Below are 25,781 nucleotides of genomic sequence, written 5' to 3' on the forward strand. Positions count from 1 at the left end.
TGGACCCGATCCCAACCCGAACCGTCGGCCCGAACCCGAAATGGAGCGGTATAAAACAAGCAGCACAGTGATAGGCTTTTCTTCTCCCGAATCGCTATTGCCATTCTTCATCCTCCGAGCCCCTCCTCCGAGCAGCCTCCTCCGAGCACTGCCTCCTGACTCCTGATTTCGGTGAGTTCCGACTCCCAACTTCCCTACTCCCAACAGAGATTCAATTTCTTTTTTTTTTCGTGTTTACGGTGATTTATTCTTTCTGAAGCTGTGAAGCATGATCCGAGTTCGAATCTGAAGTGTATTTCAAATGTTTTGTAACCATTATTACTGTTTGCTTGTTGGCTGATTTATTCTTTGATTTTATATCAGTAACCATGGAGTCGCTAACAAGTAGCAAGTGACTGAATTTTGGCCCTTCATCGATAGTTTGTATAATTTTTCTTCTTTTGCAGCCAGTTGCTTCTACAAGAACTTATTTACATGCACTCATACATGATTTCTCGAGTTTGATTAGCAATGAAAAATTCTAGAATTGAATGGAAAAAAGAATATAGAAGAGTCATATTAAGATGTGTGCATTCTTTTTTAATGATGTACTAAGTACTACACACTGAGGTTAGGTGACTTGGACCCGACCTAAACCCGGACCCGACCCAAACCTAAATTTTCTAGGTCAGGTCTGGGTTATACATGGACTCGATCCGAATGACCTGTTAGATCAAAAATTGTAGGTCGGAATCCGACCCGAGCCGATTTTTAACTGGGTCGGATCTGGGTCCAAAATTAGAACTCAAATAAAAAATTAGGTTGGGTTGGAGTCACTCAAGACCCGACACAACCCATTTGCATCCCTATCTCTGACGCGGGCATACAGGCCCTATCTACCGCTGACCGCGTGGGAAAATTTTTGCGGGCCAGGACATCTTGATATCGAGTTAGCAGGGCCAATATTCGGATCCCCTTTCGGAAAAAAAATTATTAGATCCGATTCCCGATTCACCGGTTCCGTTTCTTGATTCCCGGTTCCGATTCGCCGGATCCCCGGTTGCCGGTTCCGTTTCCTTGGTTCGATTCGCTGCGGCGATCCATTGGATTCCCAAACTGGGGTTCTCTCTCTCTCTACTCAAATTTCGATCGCTGCAACTCCCCTCTTCTGACTCTCCTCCACGATCCCTTCTCGACAAACTTCCCGCCGTCGGAACAGGCCATTATAGCCCTCCGGCCGCTAGAATCCTCGTCTCCGGCCCCCTCCTCCTCCTCCAGGCGACGACAGCGACAAGACAAGCGGTGACTCCTCTCTTGCTCTCTATCTGTAGGGAATAATTCGTACTTATTTTGAGAGATGATATATTTCGATAAGATGGATTAATATTTCATTTTAGAGTCAAAATCTCTCAAGAAGTATCTGCTTGCTGGTCGTTTCCGATTCATCTTATTCTAATTATATGTCGATACATTATCTTAAATCTCACTCCCGTTTTTCTTTCTCGCCGTAGTACTCTAATGGTGTTAAATTTTTTATGGGATTTTTCTTGAAGTATCGTGTGTTGGAGATAAAGGAAATTATTCCGTCCATATCGTGCCTCTAAGTTATGCTTCTAATGTGTTTGATGATATGATGGAGAATGTCATTTTTCTTCTACTCCGGATTGTTTGTAATAAGTTTAATTTGGCACCGATGGGACGAGTGTTCTGGTTAATGGGAAAAATGCTTTCTTTTCTTTCTATTCAGTCAATGCGGCGTTTCTAGTGAGGTAAATGCATGTTCAAAAGGGATTTAAACAAGCTTGTGTGGATAGTGATTAGGTAGCTCTATAGGAGTGAATTGTCAAGAAAGATCCACAAAGCGAGAAAATCATGTATTATGTTTCTCAATGATGAGAATAAGATAATTGCAAATTCGAAACTATACAGAGGGCTTTGGGAGTCTTAACATCGATTAAATTATGTGAAATACAATTCTAGTGCTAAGTCGGAGAAAAAAATGGGCGGTAATATTAAAACACTACCTAGTGAACTTAAATAGTAACCAGCAAGCTCTAGTCTATCTCATTCAGGTTAACTCCATGGTGGCTTCAGTACCATCTATTCCCCTTAGCAGCCAATCTATCCATCAAAGCAAGCTTCTTCAGCATTATCTGTCAAAGATGTGACATGGCTGACAAGCCCTTCCTGCTTTCAGCTGCTCCTTCCAGTTTGTTTCATGATGCTTGCTTTTCATCTCTTATTACAACACTTGATCCCATGACACATGCTGGTAGCTTTGACCATTCTTATGGGGATGCTTCCTTGACATTGTGACCCACACTCTGCTTACATAGTTGCCCTTTTTTAACTTATTTCTCAGTACTTCAGAACTATGGAAGGAACACGCATTCATCTGAAGGGATGGCAGCAGGCAGCAGTTGCCCTTGGCTCAGCTCTTGGTGCCCTAATGGATCCAAGAAGAGCAGATCTAATAGCTGCTCTTGGAGAGACCACCGGAAAGCCAGCTTTTCAACGGGTGCTTGAGAGGATGAAGAATAGCCCTGAAGGCAGAGTAAGCTAATCATGTGATTGTAGCTTCTATTATTCATATTTCAACTTTAATTTGTTTATATATGTTTTTGTGTGTACATGGTCCTTGTTATCTTTAACTGTTTGCATTGCTTATGCTTACACAAAAAACGAATCACTTTCTCAATGTAAATTTCAATTTTCTAGTTCTTGTTTGCTTATCAAGTGATTATTCATGAGCTTGTTTTTGTTGGTACAGGAAGTTCTTTTAGAGCGACCCCGTGTTATATCTGCAAAGGTGTCACATGCATGGGACATGCCTGAGAACACATTTGGTTCGGCATATGCAAGGTTCATGGGATCAAGGAACTTCTCTCCAGATGACCGCCCACCTGTTCGATTCATGGATACGGAAGAACTGGCATATGTGGCTACACGTGCTCGTGAGGTGCATGATTTCTGGCATGTTCTATTTGGCCTGCCTACAAATCTGCTTGGAGAGTCTGCCCTGAAGGTAGTGGAGTTTGAGCAGATGCTTCTTCCCATGTGTCTGCTGTCAGTTTTTGGAGGTTCAGCAAGGTTTAGTGAGAAGCAAAGGGCTCGCTTCTTCCAACATTACTTCCCATGGGCCACGCAAGCTGGTCTGCGGTGCACAGATCTTATGTGTCTCTATTATGAGAAGCACTTTGATGAAGACTTAGACGATGTGCGAAAGCAGTGGGGGATAATCCCTTGTCCAGAACCGAAACTGAAAAGCTAAGTTGTGTATCGAATTTTTCTATTTATTGTCCATATGACTTTTTTTTTTAAACCTGTTCATTGGCCGCTTAGTAGCCAAGGAATTACGGCAAGCAGGATTGCTGTTTTATCCAGATGCTTGTTACAGTGGTACACATGTACAATGTGGCAGCAATGTTGGTTTTCTTTTATCAAGTTGTTACTAGTGTGAAAGTGAAAGTTGTTGCTATCACTGGACGTTGATTTTCCAAATAATCTTATTATGAAAGAATGATTTCTGTTGCACTCGGTTCATTCTGCTCATATTTATACCTTACCAATTGTTTGAGTTGCAGCTTCGTGTTGCATCATAATTCAAGTTCTTCAAACATCACGAGAAATCAATGGTTATGCTGTTTAAAAAGTGCAGCATAGGACAGTCATTTGAAATGCATGGTAAATGTAGAAAGTGTACAGTAGCTTCTTCTTTTTTTTGTGCAATACAGAGTATTTACTTTCCTCACTGCTAGGGGAATGGAGGTGGAGCAAATATCTTTGAGACAAAACCAAATGAAAAGAGGGTTCAGTCCTGAGGTTCTAAAAGAACAACTTTTTCTTTTTGTGATCTGTTTTCCTGCAAGGAGATATCTTTAGTTGCTGGATTTCTCGGTATTAGTGTATACACTTGAAAATCTTTTATCATTTTTCAGTTATTTGGCAGTCGCTGTTTTAAAACGGAGTACTGCCTGTCTTCTGAAAAAAAGAAAAATGGAGCACCACATGTAGCAGTGCAGACTTGGACAGTGCCAGTGGAAGAAAGATATCACCAAAAATATTAGGGCTGATGTGTAACATATTGTTTCTGCCTTCTCGACTAGTAAAGGAGGACAGGAATGCCGAGTAGCACAAATCAAAAGCAATCATGTTACACACTAATCTTTAACTCTCCAGTCTCTCCTATTGCACCATTCACATCTATACAGTGCTGTACTCCTCAAAGATGAGAGGAAAAATTAAAAGAAGTGAGGGGATAGAAAAAGAGGAGTAATCCATGCAAGAAAAAAAAGAGTTACAGGAAAGCAAAATGGATTCTAACGACACTTCAGGCACAGAATGTATGGAGCATAACTTCTCCAAGCGCAGAGAAAGCGAAGCCTGTCTCTGCCCGAGGATAAACCAAGTCCTTGAAAAGAGCTAGAGTTGCCATTAGCTTTCTTTCCAAGGAAGATCCTTGAATTCTTTTCCTTCCATATTGTCCAATACAGACCAGTTGATCCCGTATTGGCTTTTACTTTGAATTTGATCCTTCTTTGGCGCAAAGGCCCAGAGACATTAGAGGGAGGCAAATTTGCCTTTACCCCACACTGAGAAGAATTCCAACCAAAACTTCATATGATTTCATTGTTACGGACACAAAAGGAACAGCCAGAGCTAACAGCCCAACCAACCTCAGCTAAATGCTGAAAAAAAAAGGCAGTTCTCAGCTACAGCAATTCTCCAAAGAGCAGAATAATGATGACAAATAACACCACCTTTGCTTAGGAAGGAATAGAAGGATTTGCCAGTAAAAGACTTGTTATTAGCATTCACATGGGTTGATCATAACGGGACCAAGGTATAGTAAGAGCCAGAAGGTTTTGTAGAGAGATCATTCAGCGTTCGCTCAAAGGGTTTTCTTTGAGTAACATATCATGAATTTCTTCTAGTTCCACAAAGAGAGCACGTATAAATCTTGCAAGATTCCTCATGAAGAGGGGAGGAAGGACGTATAAAGGAGTATGGCTAAACCAAGAGCCATCCTAGAATCAAACAGTAGATCTACTTCTAAGTTGACTCCAGAAGGAATGAACAGAACTGCAGATGTCCCTTCGAATAGAAGAGAGAGAAGATCCTGTTCATTAAGACGGTGAACCTAGATTTGTCTTCATGTATTAGTTGCCCTTGATCCAGGATTTCCGAAAATTTTCTTGCTTGGAGGAAAAACAAGAACACCACTTAACAAGCAGGGGAATACTAAAGCAACAAATCTCACACCTACGAGTTACAAAGCTGATTGTAACTATTCCATTCACCTTCTCTCTGACAGACATCTAAGATATTAGGTACTGTCTTCCAGTGAGATCTCTAGAGGAAAAGTAACATGACATCCATGTCACTTAATTACCTGACATTTTTTACTGCTTCACTACCCAGCAAGCAGAGATTAAAGCAGAGACATATCAACTGTGCACACTACTACGTGATATCTTAGTGTTTGACTAGCATTACTGGTGGAACTGTGTGTGTGAGATAGATGCTATTTGAACAAACAGAAACAGAACAAATTCCCAGACCATGCCCAGAAGAAGTGTTTCAGATCAGCAAAAATTCTGCTAGGCTATCTCCAGTGTGCAATAACTTGAACCATGCATGCTTCAAGTATGAGAGCCATCTGGTGAAAAATATACATAAAACTTTCAGGTCAGATGAAGTTAAATGATATTTTTTAAAAGTTTCAGAATAGGACAGGAAGAAACATGGGTGAAATAAGGTGAAGGTGGCACTCAAATCCAGGTCATTGGCGCCAACACCTAATAGCTTTACTGACCGCAAGAGTTAGCACCCTCAAACTGAATGAATAATTAAGAGCACTCATGACCAACTTGAAGGAGCCAAAGCAACTGCACATACCAAAATGTTAATAATTGATGATTTAACACATTGAAAGCGCTTTTCCGTGAGAAATAATTAGAACAATCCAAATTGGAAAACTAATGAACTGAGAAATTTTTTATTAACTAATATTGAGATACAAGATGCCAATTGGGCAAAAAAGAAAAACAAAAACATAAACATAAAAGCTCACTTATAAACACATATACCACTCAAATATTCATCCATTAGCTGTAGTGCACAACACACAACGCATCCGAGACCCGCCATCACCATTATTGTCATCATAACTGTTAGATACATTGTCCACAGAGTCTGAGCCATCCTGGAGACAGGGGACATGATATGCATGGCAACAAAAGAATACAACGACATTGACATTTTGAATGGAGAAAGGATCAAAGCACAAGCAACACCTCCCATTGCCCCTTGTTCTGGATTTTACTACCATCATTCTTGTCTTTGCTGCCCTCTCAGTTGTTGGAGCAGAAGCCTCATTTACTGTCTTCCCACATGTTTCTTCTTCTATATTGCCCAAGTAGATGGCACGACGGGTCTCTTTGTAATACTTGATCAAAAGGTTGACACAGTCGGCCTGTAGAAATTTGTCAGTTAACCAGAGACATGAGAAAAATCAAAGAAAGAAATCATGGTCAAGCTAAGTAAGAAAATGGAGGATAAAGTTGAACCTTGAGGATATCGTTACATCCATGTCTAAGAGAGGTTTCCGTTCGATAGTCAGTGATGACTTTGACGAGGCAATCTCTTAACCTGTAAGGTTTCAGTAGAACAGACATTATGCCTTTTTCAAAGGAAAGTTAAGAAAAAAAAAGGTACTAAAAAAACTTTCAAAAAGGTATGCCCATTGTTCATCCAGGTGCTGATATGGGATCATTCAGAAGAGAGAGAGAGAGAGAGAGAGAGAGAGAGAGAGAGAGAGAGAGAGAGAGAGAGAGAGAGAGAGATCTTAATCACCTATGCAGGCAACAATTAACAAGGATCAGGAAAATTTTAGAAGAGCATCAAATTTCATCACAGAGCCAGAACTTCTCAAGGAAAATATCAAGAAAAATGATATCATGACGAGTTAAAATAGTTGAAGATTAAAAGAGAGAATAACAAAAGTTGATGCTCACCGTGGTATCTCTAATCCATTGGGCACCATACTGACAATATACAGAGGATCAAGATTACCAATAGTGTTCTCCAACAACATCCCAACCTGCCTTATTGAAAACAGTAAGTATTTAGACACACCATGCAGGTTGAGACAACATGATAGGGTGACTTTAAATTAGTTTTGTTCCTGTCATGTACCATTTCGGGCTTATGGAGACATTGCTTGATCAACTCCTCCCATAGATCATCATCACACTGTGTACTTACAAAATCCACAGCCTGCACAAGTAATGCTTTTCATCTATCTTCAGCTCATTCAGTATTGGCAAATGCAGTTGTGCAAAAAAAGGGCTCTTGACAGAAGTGGAAGATGTCCTTGGAAAATGAAGATGACGAGATGTGCATACCTCCACTATGTCTTCCAGCTTATTTATGTAAACTGCAAGTGCTCTTTTGGCATTTCCCATTCTTGCAAGGATGAAAGCCAACTCTCTTAGAAGATCTTTTTTGACACAAACTTCATATGCCTGAGAGGTAGCGATAAGTCATTTAATGTTTTTTCTAAAATAAATAAATCACCATTATGTGAATAACTAGTTGATGTCTGAACCTTCTCTAGCTTATAATGGTGACTGCTATGAAGAAATGGGAGTAGCATCCGTGGCTCGTAGTCAGCATAAAGCTCTACCTGCAGAGAAGAGCATGAAATGTTATCTGCATGTTGTATAAGAATCAGAGCACAAAATAAAGACAGTAAGCTTTATCGCATAAAAATAGATGGGTGCGTAAACCACTGGTGATCAAGATTCTACATCAGAACAAATTTTCTCATCCTACAGCAATGAAGACTCAATTTATTAGGAGATGAAGAATCAAGAATTATAAAGTCAAACTCAAAGAAAGAGAACCATTGACTTGGAGACTGTGCTATGGGCTTTGATTAATTATCCAGTAAACCACTTCCGCAAAATCAGTGGAAGTAGTCTCTACAAGTACTCAACAGGGAGTTGCTTTAATCAAAGCTAGAATGCCCAGAGATTGATCAACAAACTGAGATTCTTCATGCATTACAAAAAGCATTTGGGTTGCATCTGCCATTTTTCAGAACAAGAGACAAGCTGGTTGTTTTCCTTTGTTTCCAGTTTTCTGATTACAGGATACATGCTTGGTGGTCGAAGAGTTTTCAGTTTCTAGAGCAAATAGAAATGGTGGCAGCGGAAGTAACACCAAGGTGGTGGCAATGGTCATGGCAGTAATTGGGGGGCTTTTGGTGATGGTCGATCAAGGGATCTAGTGGTGATGATCGGAGACAGTTGTGATGGTGGCAGTAGCAGGTTGATGGTGGTGGACACTGCACAGCAATGACAAAAGGCTGGTGGCAAGAAGAGCGTGTGGATCATCATGGCTGTAGTGGTGGTGACAACAGTGAAGTTGTAGCAGCAGTTACAGTTTTTCAAACAGAGCAAAAAATCGAAAGTAAAATATTTTCTGGAATTTATGGAAAATTTCAAAAAAAGTTCTCTAGAATTGGAGAAAAAAACTGATTTATAAAACATGTTTGAACCTATAGTTACTGATTTACTGTTATTAAAAACAGAAAAAAGAAAACAATTGCAATTCCAGGTGCACTCTTTTTCTCCTAATTTCTTATAAAATAACGTTATATGTGACTTCTAAAACACTTAATTGACACAGTTTATGTAAAATACATATTTAACATTAATAATTCTGTAAATCACCAAATCTTACTAGCCAACTTCTTTCATGGCTTATGCACCTAAAAGATGGATCAAAAAGAAAAAAAATTACTTGGCATGTAGCAAATGCTGCATTCAAAAATTTTGGCAAAAAAAAAACAACCTTCATGTTGCTCAAAAATAAGCACATCATGTAACTTTTCATGTCTTCTTCCAGTGGCTTTTGTCAAACATGCAGTTTAGAAATTTTGAGGTTTCTCTATAAACTAACATACTCAGATCGTTAGCAGCCAATTTTCAGGATAGCTAGCTACTGCTTCAATTAAATAATAAGAAGAATCTCAAATGCCACATAGACCCCTAATCACTTAGAATATCACAAGGTTGACCTCGAGATTAGCACACCCACAAAGAACCATGTAAACATCCTTTGAAAGAAACATGTAGAATGACACAGAATTGAAGAAAGGTAATATGTCAATTGCATGCAGAAGTGAGAGACGAACTTTTTGTGGAACTGACTTATTTGAACCCTTCGGCTTTGTATCATGAATTCACTACTTTGCATTACTATATAAAGAACACAAAAGAGAACCAGTACTATCTTCACATGCTTCTCCAATATAAGCAATAATAGTTTTTGTTGATCTTTGATATCAACGAGCATACTGTTCCTTCCTTACCAAAATGCAAGCGAGACGAAGTACCTATCATGCATCCCATACAGAAAAAGCAATAAACTTTAGAATGGCCATCAGTTAGCAAGAATAAGCATGAGCGGCAACTTTGCTCATATATCTGGCAAGCCTACATTTCATCATAAAGGACTCCAATAGAATCAATTACACTTCTTTCCATATTTGACTTGGTTTTCTACTTTCATCGAGCCTACAATGCTTAAGCCAGTGATGCATCTACTTATTTTCCATCAAAGTGCCATCGTGTACTTTCTTGAACACTGGAGTAACCCTTGTACTCAAGAAACAATGTTTAGAGGACATATTAAATCTCATTGACAATCAGGCTGCCACCTGCTGAGACCAATGTTTCTCATGATTCTTTAAATTAACTCAGTACCCCACTCTCTACTATATCACCGTATACCTGAAAAATCCCATGATGAAGTTTGAACTATAAAAAGGATGTCCTGTATTTCTTTTTATTTTCCAATTCAGATCGAAAGAGATTGGATGTGCCAGAAAATTATAGTAGAAGGAAATTGATGGCCTATTTTTCTTTTGAATTTTTAAGAATCAGTGAAAAAGGAAAAATGTTGCAGCGTGGCCGTGCAACAAAAATAATTAAGCCACAAGAAAAAGAAAAAATACCTGCAAATCATGGAATTCCTTCCCTGCTTCTGAGTCAATGTCAAACAGTGAATGCAGGTATAAATGCAAGAAAAATCTATTATCACACTTTTGCCTGGCATGCAACAGTTGACCAGCAACTTCAGAAGGGGATATTATATCACGGTGTTGGATCAATAGAGATACAGCTCTTTTACTGTCCAGGATCATTAGCTGGACTACCTGTCGAATGGACGAGAACAGTTAATATATAGCATGCATAAAATTACTAAACAAAGCACAAGATCTTTCAAGGAATAAATGTTGAGCGGCGCTATGTTAATTATCACATTGACATCTATGTCATGACGTAAATTTCCATTTTATTCCACTGAGCAGGAAAAAAGACAACAAATTGAGGGTTTAATAACATCCACTAGCTCTGCATGATCGTGAAAGAACTGAAATGATACTGAAAAAGAGCATTCTAAGGATTCATGTTCCCCAAATACTTTTTTCTGTTTCAGTTTTTTTAATGAAAAAAATAGAATAAAAGTAGTACACTAACTTGACTGCCAAGCTGAACGAAGCCCTAAAATATATCATGCTTTCTTCCCTCTACACTGTGTGCCAATTATAATATAATGGATGCCCATCATTTCTAATAGAGATTTTACATTAACATGTTTATTTGCAATTGATGACACTAGATGATACTGGTGTTAGCGTTGTAACTCAACAAACTCTTTAATCTCTTTCTTCCATAGCCATCTTAAGTATCTAGACAATAAGCTCGAAACAGCCATCTTAAGTATCTAGACAATAAGCTCGAAACAGCCAAAAACATAACAGCGAAAGAATATTCCAACTATTTGTGGTTAGCCTTATCATTTTGCGCCAACTATTCCAATTATGGCCCACTTCTTCTGTCACAACAAGCTTTTTCAGTTTTCTGTCACAACATCCCTCAGCGTTACCTTAGGCCTTGGCCAACTTCTATTTAGCCCTTCATACAAACCTAAGAACTCAGTCACGATGAGGATTCAGCACCTGGGTTGTACCATTTTAGCTGTTCTTAATCAATTTGTCCTCCACTGATGAAGATCCAAAACCAATTTCATTGTGGCCATTTCCCATCCAGTACTTCAAAAAATTAAAAACATATCCATCTCAATATTAATATTATTTACCCATCAATCTGTTCTTCCATGGATCCCTCCTGTTACTCAACATTCTGATTCATCTAGCACTGTGGACCTTAATGTGATTGTACAAATTTTTCCCTTAGTCACCACTACATTCATCAATCACATAGAATCTAAGGACACCTGTATACTTCATTCTCACAGATTTAATCCTATAAAACATGTCATAATCTCTCTGTTCTTTTGGGAAGAAAACCACCTTGTCGAGCTGGAAGACCGCTCTAAAGCGATCCTGCCCATTGCTTCTGAGCGAGTCCGGGCATATCAAAGGCTTTGCCGAGTTAACCGTTCCTTCGTTGCCTCTTAGTTTGATTAAGGGTTCTTTTTCTTTGCCTTTCGGCTAGTGTGAAATGAAATCTTGGTGCCAGCTGAGCTAGAATCATTCTTCAACCTTCGTCCAGGCGCCTAACTCGAGTGATTCTTCTTCTATTAGCTTAACATAATCCAAGATATAATACAATCACACTGTCTTTTGGCCATCAATTTTGACTAGAGATTTTAATTTCATTTCCATTTTCAATCTTCATTTTAGTGATTTTAAGCACTTTCCTCCAAGGTTCCTCCATAAATTCCAAATACATCTACCTGAAAGGCGACCCCCACTCCAGTCCAAAAAAAAATATTCCTGACCACAATTCAACCAGTTCTAAAACATTAATGGAAATAATTTTATTTCATCATAAAAAATTTTAACTGACTCTCTACATTTACCAGCCTTCGATCTGGACAGAAAAAGCAAACACCAATTTTCAATCAGAAGCAGTAGAGGTTTGGAGTAACTAGTGATTCATTATTCTAACGCTGACCTAGTTTCATTAAAAATTATTTCATTACAAATCAATCTAATTGCTCCACTCACCTTACCAATTAAAACAGTACCCTCTGACCTTCCAAGTTCTCTTCTCAATATAGAAAGCCTACTTTGTGAACCATAAGTTCAACTTTGAAGGCCACATCCATTATAATTTGAATTATTACCTTACTCTAGTTGACACTAGAAATATTGCACATAAATACCATATCTTAGTGATGCATCGCACAAAATGCAAATCTTCATGATGCATCATGGGATAATGTTTTAGCTCCATGCAAGAAGATGTATAATAAAATGGGCTAATTTTGAGCATTAGGAGCTGAAAGAACCAATTAAGTCTTAACCATGTTTACATCGAATGCAGCATATCGATAGCTTTTTTTGTTCCTTTAATTCATTACAAAGTATCAAACTCTTTAGTAAGTTATAAAGTTTGCATAAAAAGATGGCTCAGAGAACAGGCTATAGCACTAAATTAAAATATAAATGAAATGTTACTCCAAGATATAAATAAGGAACTGATTTCATAATGGAATCTTTCATTGGATCTAGCAGGACTAAGCCATACTTATCATGAATGGCAACATGCAAGCTATGTTTTTCGACAAAGTCAAATATCTCGACCTTCATCAGCTGAAAATAAATAGAATAGTAATTAGGTATTGCAAGATGGTAACACAAAGAATGCTAACACGAACTTTCAGATTCTTCCTCTACGCATCCTTAAGATGCAATTGTTATATCCACGGATCGAAGTACCATACCCTATCAGCATCAGCATGCTCTGAATACTGTACCATGCTGAACATGTACTACATCTGACCTGTTGTACCACCATAACATACTGGAAAGGTACAGGTAGAGGGACTTCATACCTTGGTTATATCAATTTTAATACACAAAAGATAGAATGAAACACTTACATCAGCATATAATGAAAAAGCCTTCTCATACTGAGTATCCATTATGTACAGTTCAGCTAATGCCTGTTGCAAGAATAAAAGCTGAGTTACATAGAAGTAGCCAATATAAGAACAAGAAACTAGATTAATTTTAAAAAATATTAAAAAACCTCTTTTAGTGAATCAGTCGTGGAGGAGGCATTAAGCTGAGGTTCGATAGGCAGAGATAACAGTTGACGTCAAATATAATGTAGCTGGCCATGATTTAAACAGTTGACAAGAGAAGCTGGTTGAAAAGATGGATTAGTAGCTAAAGCAACAAGAGCAACCTGCATGACACATGTAATTAAGATCAGAATGACCTAAATTGACAGTCAATAGCAATCATGGAATCAGGAAACAAAATTTGCATATCCATGTGACCTGATCTACAGACCTCATAAACAGTATCACGCAGCGTGGATTTTCTGTAGGCATGTAAGGAACCAAAACAGGCAGCTGGCGGGAGAATGAGCAAAGTGGAAAACCCATCTGTCAAATAGAAGACTTGATTATGATACAGAATTAAAATGGATAACGTCATATGTAAGACATTTTCAAACCTCTCCCAAGCTGACGCAGATCCATGGAGTAACTTAGGACACAAAGCAGCAGCTTCTGCATATTTTCTTTTGACAATTAAATGATCAAGGTATCTCAATCCCACCTGACATGTAAGGCATAATCCATAAAACTGTCACAAAATGGAGAGTGCACATATGGTCTGCCATATGAACAGTGGAACCATATGACATAGAACAGTAAGAGAGTAGAAATCTTTACAATTGATTCAAAGATGACTTGAGGCAAAAAAGAGGCGGACGGGGGGGGGGGGTACTATTAATGAGAGAGGGACTTAAATAAATACTCAACATAAAAACATCAAATCATAACTTGTCAAAGGATGCATGCCAATGCCAGGGGAAAAGGCTTTGTGAAAAAGGATGAATGCCAAGAAACATACCATGTTATTATAATATGAAACAGGAGTAACTTTTCCAGCACTTCCTCCTAAAGAACAAATGTTATGATATGCAACATGTTTTGCCAATGTGATATATGGAAATTAAATAAGTTACGGTTAACATGTGCCTGACATGTATGCCAGCCGATAACATTTTCAAAATCTTGCTATTGAGTCATATCAATTATGTAACTCTGGTTCTAGGTTTATGAATCAAAAGGTACCATAATTTATAGTACTTTTTCTATATGCATGCTCTTTATCAACATACGTGCTTGGCTTCAATTTCGAGGATATTGACGCCATGTGACAACTAACAAGTCCTCTTAATAACTACAAAATAGATTTAGAAAGCTAAAATTATTCATACAGCTGAATAACACTATAAGTCTAGTATTCATGCCACAGTCAAATTCAAACTGATCAACATAAAAAGGTGATAAAGTTTACCTAAACATGAATGAAGCTCGTTCAAGGTAGAAAAAAGGTATTATTGAGCATTGAATTAATTCATTTCAGTATTTTAGCATAACAAATGCGTACAATTGTCATACAATTTGATTGCATTTAGCCAGTGGCAACAGAATCAGAGTACCTCATCAAGAAGCTCCAGTCCGTCCTTGTCTTGCTTCAACTGCAGCTAATGCTTTTGATGCCAACCATGTTGAACAAGCCAAGATATATGATCCTCAGCATCTCTAATAATTAATGCACAAAACCTTTATTAACACCAAGTTTGCAGCTTTATAAAGTCATAAACAAAGCAGATATTTAAAGTAGGACAACTGGTAAAAACTATGAACACCCTAAACTCGAACATTTCGAAATTAAACATATTTTGCCTAGAAAACAACAGGTTTCTCAGTTATCATAGATGAAACTCTCTCTCTCTCTCTCTCTCTCTCTCTCACACACACAACACACACACTCACTCTCACTCTCTGCGATGTTCAGAAAGCACATCTAACTTGCAATTTAGGTTCAAGGCATGGTGAGATTTATATGGTAACTAGATTTTAACAATGAGGCTACTACTGAGAATCTGCAAGGAGTGATCACTGTCACTGTTTTGTCACGACAACTATTCATAGATGCCCTCATTATCAGATACAAGAAGAACGGTATGTATTATTGCATTAGAGTCAATGTGCGAGCCCTCCACAGACTTCTACACCCCTAGAAAGTGTAAATGCCTCTACCTAGCTGTTTATAAGCTCAAACAAGTCATCCTAACAGGTTCTAGTATTTCTGTCACATCAATGTGAGATTTACACAAACTATCTTGACTCCACTCCTTTCACATGATGCTCCTCCAGAAGCAACAGAAACCTAATACATAGTGAAACATCATATCAGACAAGTCATAGGTTTCTAAAATAGTTTGGGGAGGAGATGGTGTTCGGTGATGGGCAAGCATAATCATGCACACATGGGATATGATCAGAGCCAGCTTCCTATGTCTTCTTGAATAACAGGAACTGTGTTCAATCGATCACAGCCCTTCATATGACTGTGGGTGGCTGCAGGCAGTGAAGATATATCAAAAGACTGGTCAGTTCCTACACCAGGAAACCAGTTTCATAAGAAACACCCAAATTTTTCCCCCTTCTCTTTGCTAACAAACTCACTTTCATGGGGCCAAAGATACTCAGGTTCTTGGAATATAAAGAAAATAAATTGATAACATAATTTAGGAAAGCAATCTCCCCCCCCCCTCCTCCTCCTCCTCCTCCTCCTCCTCCTCCTCCTCTTCTTGCCACTGCCTTCTTTGCTTCTACCATTGCCTGACACATATAATCTGCTAAATGTTGCTTCAATATGTCAGGTCATGGTTGTCCATCTACTTGACCAGCTTTGGTTGTGAAAGCCAAAGTAAGCAAGGCCATCAGAGTTCCTTTCTCTGTGTGATACATATTCCTCAAAATCTCTAAAGAAACATAACTTCCTATATCTTTTCTCCTGCCTCTTTGTTGAATCTCTTTGAGTGATGGTAACAGAATTGACAATTCTATCAAGTGGTGTTCTACTACTAGCATCTTCATTTTCCCTCCCATACCCTCCTTATGAAAAGTAAAAAGATAAGATCAATGCCAAGAATATTCTGATCATTCGTACTACAACAAATGGTCATCTCCATCTTCCCTCTGGCATGGGCTTCACCTTTAACTCTTTTTAATTATGATAAATACTTTGATACCTGCTGCTACTTTAGCTGACACTTCATAATTTACTCAACTGCTTAAACGAATCCAGTTTTCCAGAAACTTGCATTCAATTTCACAAGAGATTAATACAAATATGCTGACAGGACAAATGCCCGTTTTAAATAGGCTATATAGTTGAGTTTTATATATATTTATCACATGTGGGTCCCAGCCTATTGGGCTGCGATTCCCCATCTGTGGATTCATTGCAGCACTGAAATCAAGCAACAGTTCTTCTATTTTCACTTTTTGAATTCCATTTTCAGTTAGAATTTTCTCATTCTGTTGCTTCATGACAGGCCTGCCTCAACATCCATTCCATGGAAAAGTAAAAGTCATATTCAACACAATCGACTATCCCTTATCATTTAGATTCAGAGGTAGAAATGTGATTCAACAAAACCTAGTAATTTAATCTAATCATAGGTATGATTTATGTAAGGGCATGAATATATCATCTGAATTGATGCATTTTAGTGGAAATTGTTTTCCAACTACATGTCCTAGTAAAGATTTGCACTTTTTTCCTAAAGAAAGAAACAAAGAGTTCAATGCACTGAACTCTAAAATTCAGTAACGTTTATTCAGCATAAAAGCCACATGTTCAGAAGTAGTGTGTGTGGGTGGGTGTGTCTCTGTTTCTGACTAAATCATCACAAACCTCGGCCTTGCGACCACAACATCCTTGGGAGATACAATATAATAGAAGGTTCATCACCAGCAGCCCACTGGCCACCTGCATAGCTGTTTCCTATGTCCAAATGCACAAGCAATTTTAAGTTAGGGCTGCCGGCGTGGGTAATTACAATCGATCATGATGAAGCCTCATTTTATGAGTGATATGAGATGTTGAAACCTGTAAAAGGGCATGCGCAAGGACATAATCCTTTGCCTTACAATGCTCGTAGCCATGCACAGGTAGAGCATCTGTTGTAGTTCTTCATTTTTCCATGTAACAATGCGTACTTCTGGTCTCTGTGCAGTTCCCTGCATTAAAGTTTTCTGCATGTTAAGGATGACAAATCTAAATCTAATTGTTCTATGCATGAATCTTTGTGATTTATAATGGTTAAATACATCTTCAATACGAGCATAAATTAATCAAATGACCTTTTAGAATGTGGTATCCTACCAAATGATCTCAAATTCAATTCTGATATAGCAGTAGAGGAATAAGGAAATTTATAACTGACGTAACAAAGATATGCATGCATACATGGAAAAAGATCAAAGTATAAAATTGTATATCCATATTTTGTATACACAATTTGTAACTCTATGCAAGGTCTAGAGTCTATTGCTATTGTAATTAGTTGTTCTTAATTCTTATTGTGGTATCATGATAGAAATTGATCATGGAAGGTCAGATTAGTTATTCGTGTTCATAGTTCTCTAGTGAATAATAGCTGATATTGATTTTTTTTTTCCTCAGTCATTGCTGTCTTGACAAAAATCGTGGAGTAGGTTAGGTTTGCAAACACATATTCAGAGCTGTATAAACACAAGGAAGCAAGCATCTACAAAGTGGTTATACAAAAACAATATATTATAATATGTGCAAATGTACCTGGCGATTATCAGATAGAATAATAAAACAGAACAGCAGGTTGGAGAGAGCTGACTAAATTAAGACTGATTTAGATGAAATATCAAAGTACTTAATGACGAGAGAGGAGAGGAGCAAGAGAATAAGCGGAAAATAATGACTCTAGACAAAAGATTCTGATACTACTGGAGCCCAGTCTCAGTGTAGTTTGTAGGAGTTCGATGACCTTTGGAATATTCAGAGAGACTTGCTGCAAGTTTCCCAGCTGGTATTTTATATATTTGAGGCACCATTTGTGAACTACTGAATCAATCAAATAGATTGCAGCTCAAAATACATCATAGGGTCTATTTTGGTTCCTATAATTTGGGAACCATTTCCTCTTTTGACAGCTTTAAAGGCTCTCAATTTTAAGTTACTATGATAGACACATGAGTACATTCTTCCTGATCCACATGGAGGTTGACTATGTGCATTGCTGCATGTGACTGAGATTGCAGAAAATGACATGACAGGCCAACTTAGATTGTTACGATCATGCTAAAGGACTTTGACATCCTATAGGACAAAGATGATACAAATGATCCGTTGATTCAGAGTGTAACCAAGCAGGGCCTCATGAAACTTGACATAGGGCTTAAAGATATAATAAGAGATAGCAATGGAGAATGCAGTGAACTCTGAAGAGCTCCACTATTTCCACTCACCAGTCACAACAATGCCAGTGATGACAACAGTGAAGAGTTTCAGTGGCTGATGATAGATCCATGGCAATGTCATACATGGTAAAATTTATTTGATAAGTTAAGCAACTACCACAAACGATCCTTTGGATGTTCTGAATGGAATGCTCACAGATGATAGGAAAATTAATATTATCCATCACAAAGCAAGATATCCTGTTCTAGCGATGAGAAAGGTGATAATGATGATGGGACTACTAGAGATAGTGGCGGTAATATAAAGTCTCAACGAGACCTGGGTCCACTAAGGAGGCTGGTTTTGGCCCTTGCAATTATGAAGGTATTAATGGTTCTAGGACCAGTTCCAACAGTACCAAACCCTTTTACCAAAAGCTAGACTTACCTTACGAGAGACTGGGAAAACATAAAAGAGAATGTCCTACAATGATTCAGGAGAGCCGTTTGATCTAAATATGGAGACTGATCATTGCTATGATCAGATCCATTTGACATTTTATAGTTTAAATACATTGTTTAGTTTGCAGATATCCAATAGACTGATCATAGATATGGTCAGATCCATTTGACATTTAATATTTTAAATACATTGTTTCGCTTTTCAGGTATCCAATACTTCTTCTAGCTATACTCTGTTACAGCAATATACATTAAGAGCATACCGCACAACCTACTGAACAAATCATGTCATCTTTCATCATTCTAGTTCAATGCTTGCAGTTCACCTAGTACATTTCAAACAAGCCCAATAGCTTGGATTTGAGAAGCTGCTGGAAAGTTAAAAAACTGGCCAGATCAAGGTCAGAATGTATTTGTTTGCTACACTTCACAATCTATAGTCATTCTGCTATTTTAGTTGACACTTGACAATACAGTACTCCATAGAGATCATACATGTAATTTATCAAGATAAGAATGAAATCAGCTTCAATTTGAAATGATGAATCCACCAAATTCATTATTTTCAAATTTACAAGGCTACCACTAGTACCTATCTGTAATTTCAACCCAACTAAAGCATAAAACAAATAACAAGATTAGGCCTCAACAGGGATGCACTTTGCCCAAATAAAAAGATGCACTCAAAATAGAGAAAGCAAGAGCTCTAACATGACGGTATAACAGACTGATTTGAATATAATAAATGTAAACTCCACATCATCCAAATTTTGCATCATATATGAATCTCAGTGTGCTGTTAATGTACATCACAAAGCCACAATACACTGAAAAATAGGCAGTATCTAGTTTTAAAAAAATTGAGCAAATTATAATACTAGTGTCAAATTAGGCTGTTATCCCTCTCAATCTCGGGATCATTCTTTTAAGTTTATAGGAAGTTACCTTGTGTGATGCGATAGTGCTACTAAAATCTCTCTCTCCATTCTCCTCCAAAGGAATGTAGGCCAGTATAACTAAAGCATCCACCATAGGGACCAATACAGATATATGGTACTTAGTCTGGAAAGATGCCAACAATATCCATGTACTTTGTATTTGATATGGACATGTTCTTTTGTATTCCATTGGTTCGATGAGGCGGATTGGTTCTAATAGCTGCAATCTTTACACTGTTCCCCAGCCAATCACCAAGAGAGTGTCATCCTAAATAGGTTAGAGCAATTGTTACCACATTAATACAGCAATCCTGTAGATGTATAGATAAAAGAGAACAGAAAGGAGGAAAAAACTGTTATAAACTTCTCTAATGAATTCTTCTTACAAGAAAAATAACATAGACATCTTCGTAACAATGTAGCAAAAAGGACTAAAGAAGAACAGCATACATTCCTATTGCTGCAAGCAACCATAATTTATTACCCCTCAAAAAAAAAAAAACCCACATTTGTTGAAGTAAAAAACCACATCACTTTTAGAATTTGCAGTGTGATTTCATTAATTAGAACACCAAAAGTAATAGAAATCATACTCTACCTAATATAAATTTCTCAAACTTTTTTTCTGTATGGTATTGTAACTTTAAGATACTTTAGGGGTCCATCAAGAAAATACAGACCAATTTACACCAATCTTCACATATTAGTTGAGTTTTTGCATCAAGCTAGTTCTGACCCAAATTACCAACAATTCTACCAAATTTATGATAGACCAATAAACTATATTTCAGAATTAGTATTGAGCTAATTTCAGCAAGAACTTACAATTACTCAAAAATTTCCATGTTAATTGTACCTATAATTATTCAAAAATTCTTGAACCTTGCATCAAATCCATATGTTTAAATGGGTCCAAATGTTTGAGAATAGTAAAATGGATTGCATCCTTCATTTTTTTTTCACATGAAGTACTCGAATTGGACATATAAGAATGCTGAACTGAGTCAGTTCATATGGCTACTATCCGACTGACCTGCCAAACTAAGTGAGGAAGTAAAAGCTCAGGGCGTGGGCTTCCTCGTGCCCTCTCAATAAATGTGATGCATTGATTGTTTGCCATGTCAAAACCTTCACCCCTGCATCATTAGCCCAAGCAATAAGACTTGTCCTCCACTTCGCAGCATGTATTGGACCTTCAAATCATGCAGAACCTGCAAAAAGGAAAGGGTAAATTGTATAAACATTACAGTACTGGATAACTAAAATTCTAAAAATTACCATATTTCCTGTATATGAACTTAGAAAACCAGACAAACCTGTTTTGTTGTAGCCTAAGCCAGTTCTTTGTATTTAAAAAAAGTTGACCAGCTAAACCACCAGCAACAAATTTCTGAGGATTTTCTTGAATAATCAGGGTCTAGTGCTATGGTTTTCATCGGACGATGATACTCAAACTTTAATCTTTCATCACTAAAAAGACTGTTTATAACCACAGATCCATCATCTGAGCTGCCAATATATTCACCTTTTACATCAAAGCAAAGGTCATTTGACAGTAGCAGTATGATCAGCAAATTCTTTAACCTGAACAAAAAAAAGGCAACATGTGGATTAAATATATAACACAGTAATTATTTAAAACAAGGCACAATGGCAGAAGACAACGTAATCATTTTAGTTCAACTTGTTTACAAGAAATGATAGGAAGTGCTCTTGAAGGAAACAAGGCACAGTGGCAGAAGACAAGCAATCGTTTAGTTAAACTTGTTACAAGAAATGATAAGAAAAGCTCTTGAAGGAAACAAGGTTTTGAACTTAAAGGTCCGCCGTACTGGTACCGGTCGGCGTACTGTACTGTGGCAGGCCGGACCAGTCGTACCGGTCCCGTATTGGTCCGTACGGTACGGCAGTCCTACCAGGCAGTTTTCCAATAAAAAGCTCCCGGTACCGGATCCCACGCTGATCCGATACCGGTCCCAGCCCAGATCGGTTCGTATCGGCCGGGTACGGACTGGTACGGCGTACCCTGCTTTGAACTGTCTGAAACCATTTTTCTTTGCCTTTTTTCTCAAAAAACCTCTCTAAAACATTAACTGCTTCATTTGAAAAAAAAAACACAAAAAGAAAACGAAAAAGAAAGCCAATTTTTATCTTAGTGCAAACCTAAATTGGTTTTGAAGCTGAAAAAAAATCCATAAAATTATGTTTTATGGAGTATGCATGTTCATGAAAAACTTCTTAACAAATCCACTGACTCAACCTTTTACAAATTTTAAGGATATTAAAAGCACATTTCTGCAACATTTTTCTTTTCCTGGATTTGGAAAAAGAAAAAAAATGTTGCATCTCCACAAAGAACAAATAAATGCAAGATAAAGAACAAAGACAAGGGATAAAAAACTAGCTTGATGAAAATTTATGACCCTTCAGGCTTCAATACCCTTCAGGCTCCAGGTTTGGATGTCGCGGAGATCTTATCATATTAACAAGATCTTCTTGGAAAAGTTCTTCTCTTGAAAATATCGTGAAAGGGAGCTCTTACTCCTATTTTAAGGATACTTAACCTCTTTTAAAAGACAATTTATATTATCATAAGAAGTACAGATTAGCTGTGTTCTCGATTGCCCTCCATCCTCTCTAAACCCCTTCATTTTTTTCTCCACTTTCATCATATTTTCAAACAAAGTCTTCCTGTGGAGATCTTATCTAACCAATAAGATCTCTTACCCATCCAAACAAGCCTGGTCTGTATTGAAAAGCCTAGGATAGGATAGCCAACCTAAGTTTTTAAGTCCTAAAGGGGTCTCCTTAATTCACAAAAGCAGTCACTTTTGGGTAGGAATGTCTAGCTGAGTCCGCTCAGGGGCAGTCACAATTTTAAAGAGGCACAACTTGGTAACCTAGCCCGAACAGTATAAAACTAGGCCCAGAGGGTCAGGCTTCTTGACAACCTACCCTACTTTTAGGTCTATGAATTTGTTAACCAAGATTCTGGTCGGGGGTTTTGTTAAAGTCGCGAACAAAGATAAGTACTAAAGCAAAACAATGAATATAGATTGGTAACAGAAAGAATGATGAGCTCTCAAACAACATTAAAAAAGTTGGGGTGGTTGGCGGGGGGTAAAGAAACACCTAAGAAGCATTTATGTAAAATAGTGACTGTCTTATTATTTCTGAAATTAAGGCAGGTCATTGATAAAAGTGGTAGAAAAAGGGGCGGTACCTTCATTTCTGAAAGAAGGTATGGCCCATTCGAAACAAGAATTGAAATAGGTGAGATAGCTATGAAGAAGAGTCATCAAGTCATATCGAATTCACATGGAAAGAAACTTAAATAGGATAGAACACAATTTTTGTGACCCTAAGATTCCCTAAAGCTCAGCATATGACCAAATCGAAACTTTACATCCACACGAGTAGTGAAAACAAGACCCAAAAACATTGCAAAGCAAAACCTGAAAACACACTTATTGTTGGTCTTCATCTCTCGATAACCAATCGTTACCCAGTGTCCAGAAATCAAACAACTAAAGCGCATATACTTTCGCTTGGACACTTGTTGAAACTACAATCAAGAAAAAATAGATATACAAGAACTTCAATACGAAATAAAAAAGACTTTGCAAAAAAATTGAGTAAATAAAATTCTAAATGACTTGTTGAAAATTGATCTGGCGATCATTATGAAACAAAATTCTAGACGGATCCAGTTGATAAGGATTCGAATTTTGATCGCTAACAAACTTCTTAGTTAAATTTCCCAAGACAGGGTATTCAACCAAGAACTGTTCCAATCAAAACATCACCAACGCCTAAAGAAAGGGAAATTCAAAAGCAAAGAGAAAGAGAGAGAAGGAGAGACCTGATTGCCCTGGAAATCAAGTATATGGACGGCGCCATCATGGGTTCCGAAGAGCGACCATCCGCTCCGCGATGGCGATGAAGGACGCGGCATCGGTCGAGAGGAGGAGACGGCACGCTCCTCCTAATCTCTGGTACTTGAGCCTCGGTTTCCACCTCCTCCTCCTCTTCCACCTCGTCGTCTTCTTCTTCTTTCTCGTCGTCTCCGTCAGCGCCGTTCTCGGACTCGGAGGCCATGATCGCCGGCGAGATCTGTGGGGCAAGTTTCCGACGATGGCACTGTTTTGCTTTCCTCCTCTTCTTGATTTTTGCTCTTCACCTTTTTCGAAAATAGGGAGCTCGGGTCGGTTGTCGCTTCAAACATTCGCTGGTTCTTCCAAACGGGCAGCTCCGTCGACTTCCCTTATCAGCGGTTTATTAGCATGAGTTGGTTTTCTGGTGCTCTCGCGGAATTTTCTGATAAACCGGTGGAAAGGAAATAGGCTCGGGTTCAGGCGCCAAGCTAGGCTCACTAGATTCTACTAATTTAAAAATATGTACTCTTAAGGGAGGAGGAAAAAAAAACTCACTAGATTGAATTAGATCCTAGCATGTTTTAATTTAAAATAATAATCATTAGCTCTTATAATCGATACGAGGCCATCTTTTTTTATGTTACATTATATATAATAGTGGAAAAAATAATGACTATTGTAATAAAATATTTAGTATCAGCAAAAGCATTGTAACGAAATTAACAACTGTTCTTTGGCATTTGCAGTGTTCCCTTATTAATCAAAAATATTTTGTCAAAAACATTTAAAAAATTACCATAAAAAATTTGTTAAGAAATGGTGATTGGATAATAATATCTGTTACTTTTTTATTATGTTATAATGGTATTTATAGCAGCCACTGCGTATTAGATAACTCTAAATCATGTAGAATATGGAATAAATAATTGCTACTCTGATCGTTAATTATGGTTACAGTGAGAGAGTCTATATAATAGAATAACTCTTATCAACCTTGAAAGGGAAGTTGCCTTGCAACTTGACAGCCACTTTTGCTCCACTTATTTGATTCTTAAATTCATTTATTATTTAATAGTGAAAAATCTTGATAATTAATTTATGAATAATACCACAAAAGTTCCCAACCGCATAAAATCTTGTTACTACGAACCCTTGTACATTTAGTGCCGTCCAAGATTACAGTTGGGACCTGGGGGATACCATGCAAAATAATGAAGGTCAAGTGCAATTGATCTGGTGATCAAGTGACACATTATCTAGCAAAGGTGCATGAGGAAGCATATAATAATCTGAAAAAACGTTGGCAAAGATTAAGATGCTAGGAATGTCATCTACCTGTACCAACTTATAAAATCTCTGTGAGGTTTCCCAGGAGTTTCCTCGGCCACCCTCTTTGAGCCCTTCTTGATGTACTTTAAGGATAAAATAGTGGAGTTGTCTTCTCATTAACAAAATATACATCAGTCTATAGTTCTTGACCGAGGCTTCGATCTGCTACCACCTCAACCCAACACCATCCCAGAAGCATAGGCTTCAGAACTTGCCCAAGCATGTCACTGCTCTGCGTGCTTCGCCTGCGAGGACCATCTTGCCTTCTCCATGGTTTGCCAACATCAAGCATTTCACATGGCACGCTCTACATGTTAAAATGCTTATCAAACTGGTACCTGCTATTGAAACAGCTCGCTTACATGGCGACCATACGTTTTCCTGTTAACTTTTTTCCAACAGGGGCTCCTGTCTGAATTACCATCCAAACATTTCATCAATTGCGAACATGTTGATCCCCTCACACTGGTTCCTAGCACCCTTGTTATCTGTCATCAGTAATTGATTTCCAAGTGTCTGCATGATTATAACCATATGAGGATGTCCCAAAGTGATCAAACTGGGAAAGAACTGTAGACATGAATTAATGCAGGTGGCAATATGCAACTAACTATATCAAGATCTAAATATAAAAGATCTGCAAAAGGTATCATTAACCTGGTTCTCTGTCCAACTTTTGTATGTTTATCAATGCTGCTAGCTCGATCGGTGTCCAACTTCCGCATGAGCAAGTAACTAACACCTCGGTCGTACGAGAACAGCAACTCACACCTTTGCATGATGTGTTCACTCAGTTACAGGATAACAGAGTAAAGAAAAATCTGTTCAAGCTGAGTTTCTGTAACCAAAGAAGGTAAAGCAAACTTAAGGGAAAAAACGAACAAAGAAAACCAACATAATGAAG

The 25,781-nt window shown here is 37.9% G+C and overlaps 1 protein-coding gene and 1 pseudogene across 1 annotated transcript; one reads left to right on the forward strand and one right to left on the reverse strand.

Annotated features, from left to right (window-relative positions):
• Nucleotides 1-1,075: 1,075 nt before the first annotated feature.
• LOC103717171 (ubiquinone biosynthesis protein COQ4 homolog, mitochondrial) lies at nt 1,076-3,513 on the forward strand. The gene is made up of 3 exons (XM_008805462.4): nt 1,076-1,281; nt 2,342-2,533; nt 2,750-3,513. The coding sequence occupies exons 2-3, from the start codon at nt 2,354-2,356 to the stop codon at nt 3,248-3,250; spliced, it is 681 nt and encodes a 226-aa protein (XP_008803684.1). The 5' UTR covers nt 1,076-1,281; nt 2,342-2,353; the 3' UTR covers nt 3,251-3,513.
• A 2,562-nt stretch (nt 3,514-6,075) lies between these two features.
• On the reverse strand, nt 6,076-25,746 carry LOC103717162 (annotated as a pseudogene).
• Nucleotides 25,747-25,781: the final 35 nt, after the last annotated feature.

The sequence above is a fragment of the Phoenix dactylifera genome, chromosome 17 (assembly GCF_009389715.1).
Source record: "Phoenix dactylifera cultivar Barhee BC4 chromosome 17, palm_55x_up_171113_PBpolish2nd_filt_p, whole genome shotgun sequence".
NCBI classification, from domain to species: domain Eukaryota; kingdom Viridiplantae; phylum Streptophyta; class Magnoliopsida; order Arecales; family Arecaceae; genus Phoenix; species Phoenix dactylifera.

What these genes read in the sequence shown, in the direction of transcription:
- LOC103717171 (XM_008805462.4), top strand. Translation starts at nt 2,354, where the DNA reads ATGGAAGGAACACGCATTCATCTGAAGGGATGGCAGCAGGCAGCAGTT. An exon ending in AGAATAGCCCTGAAGGCAGA is followed by an intron (nt 2,534 to 2,749) that starts GTAAGCTAATCA and finishes TTGTTGGTACAG; the next exon opens with GAAGTTCTTTTAGAGCGACC.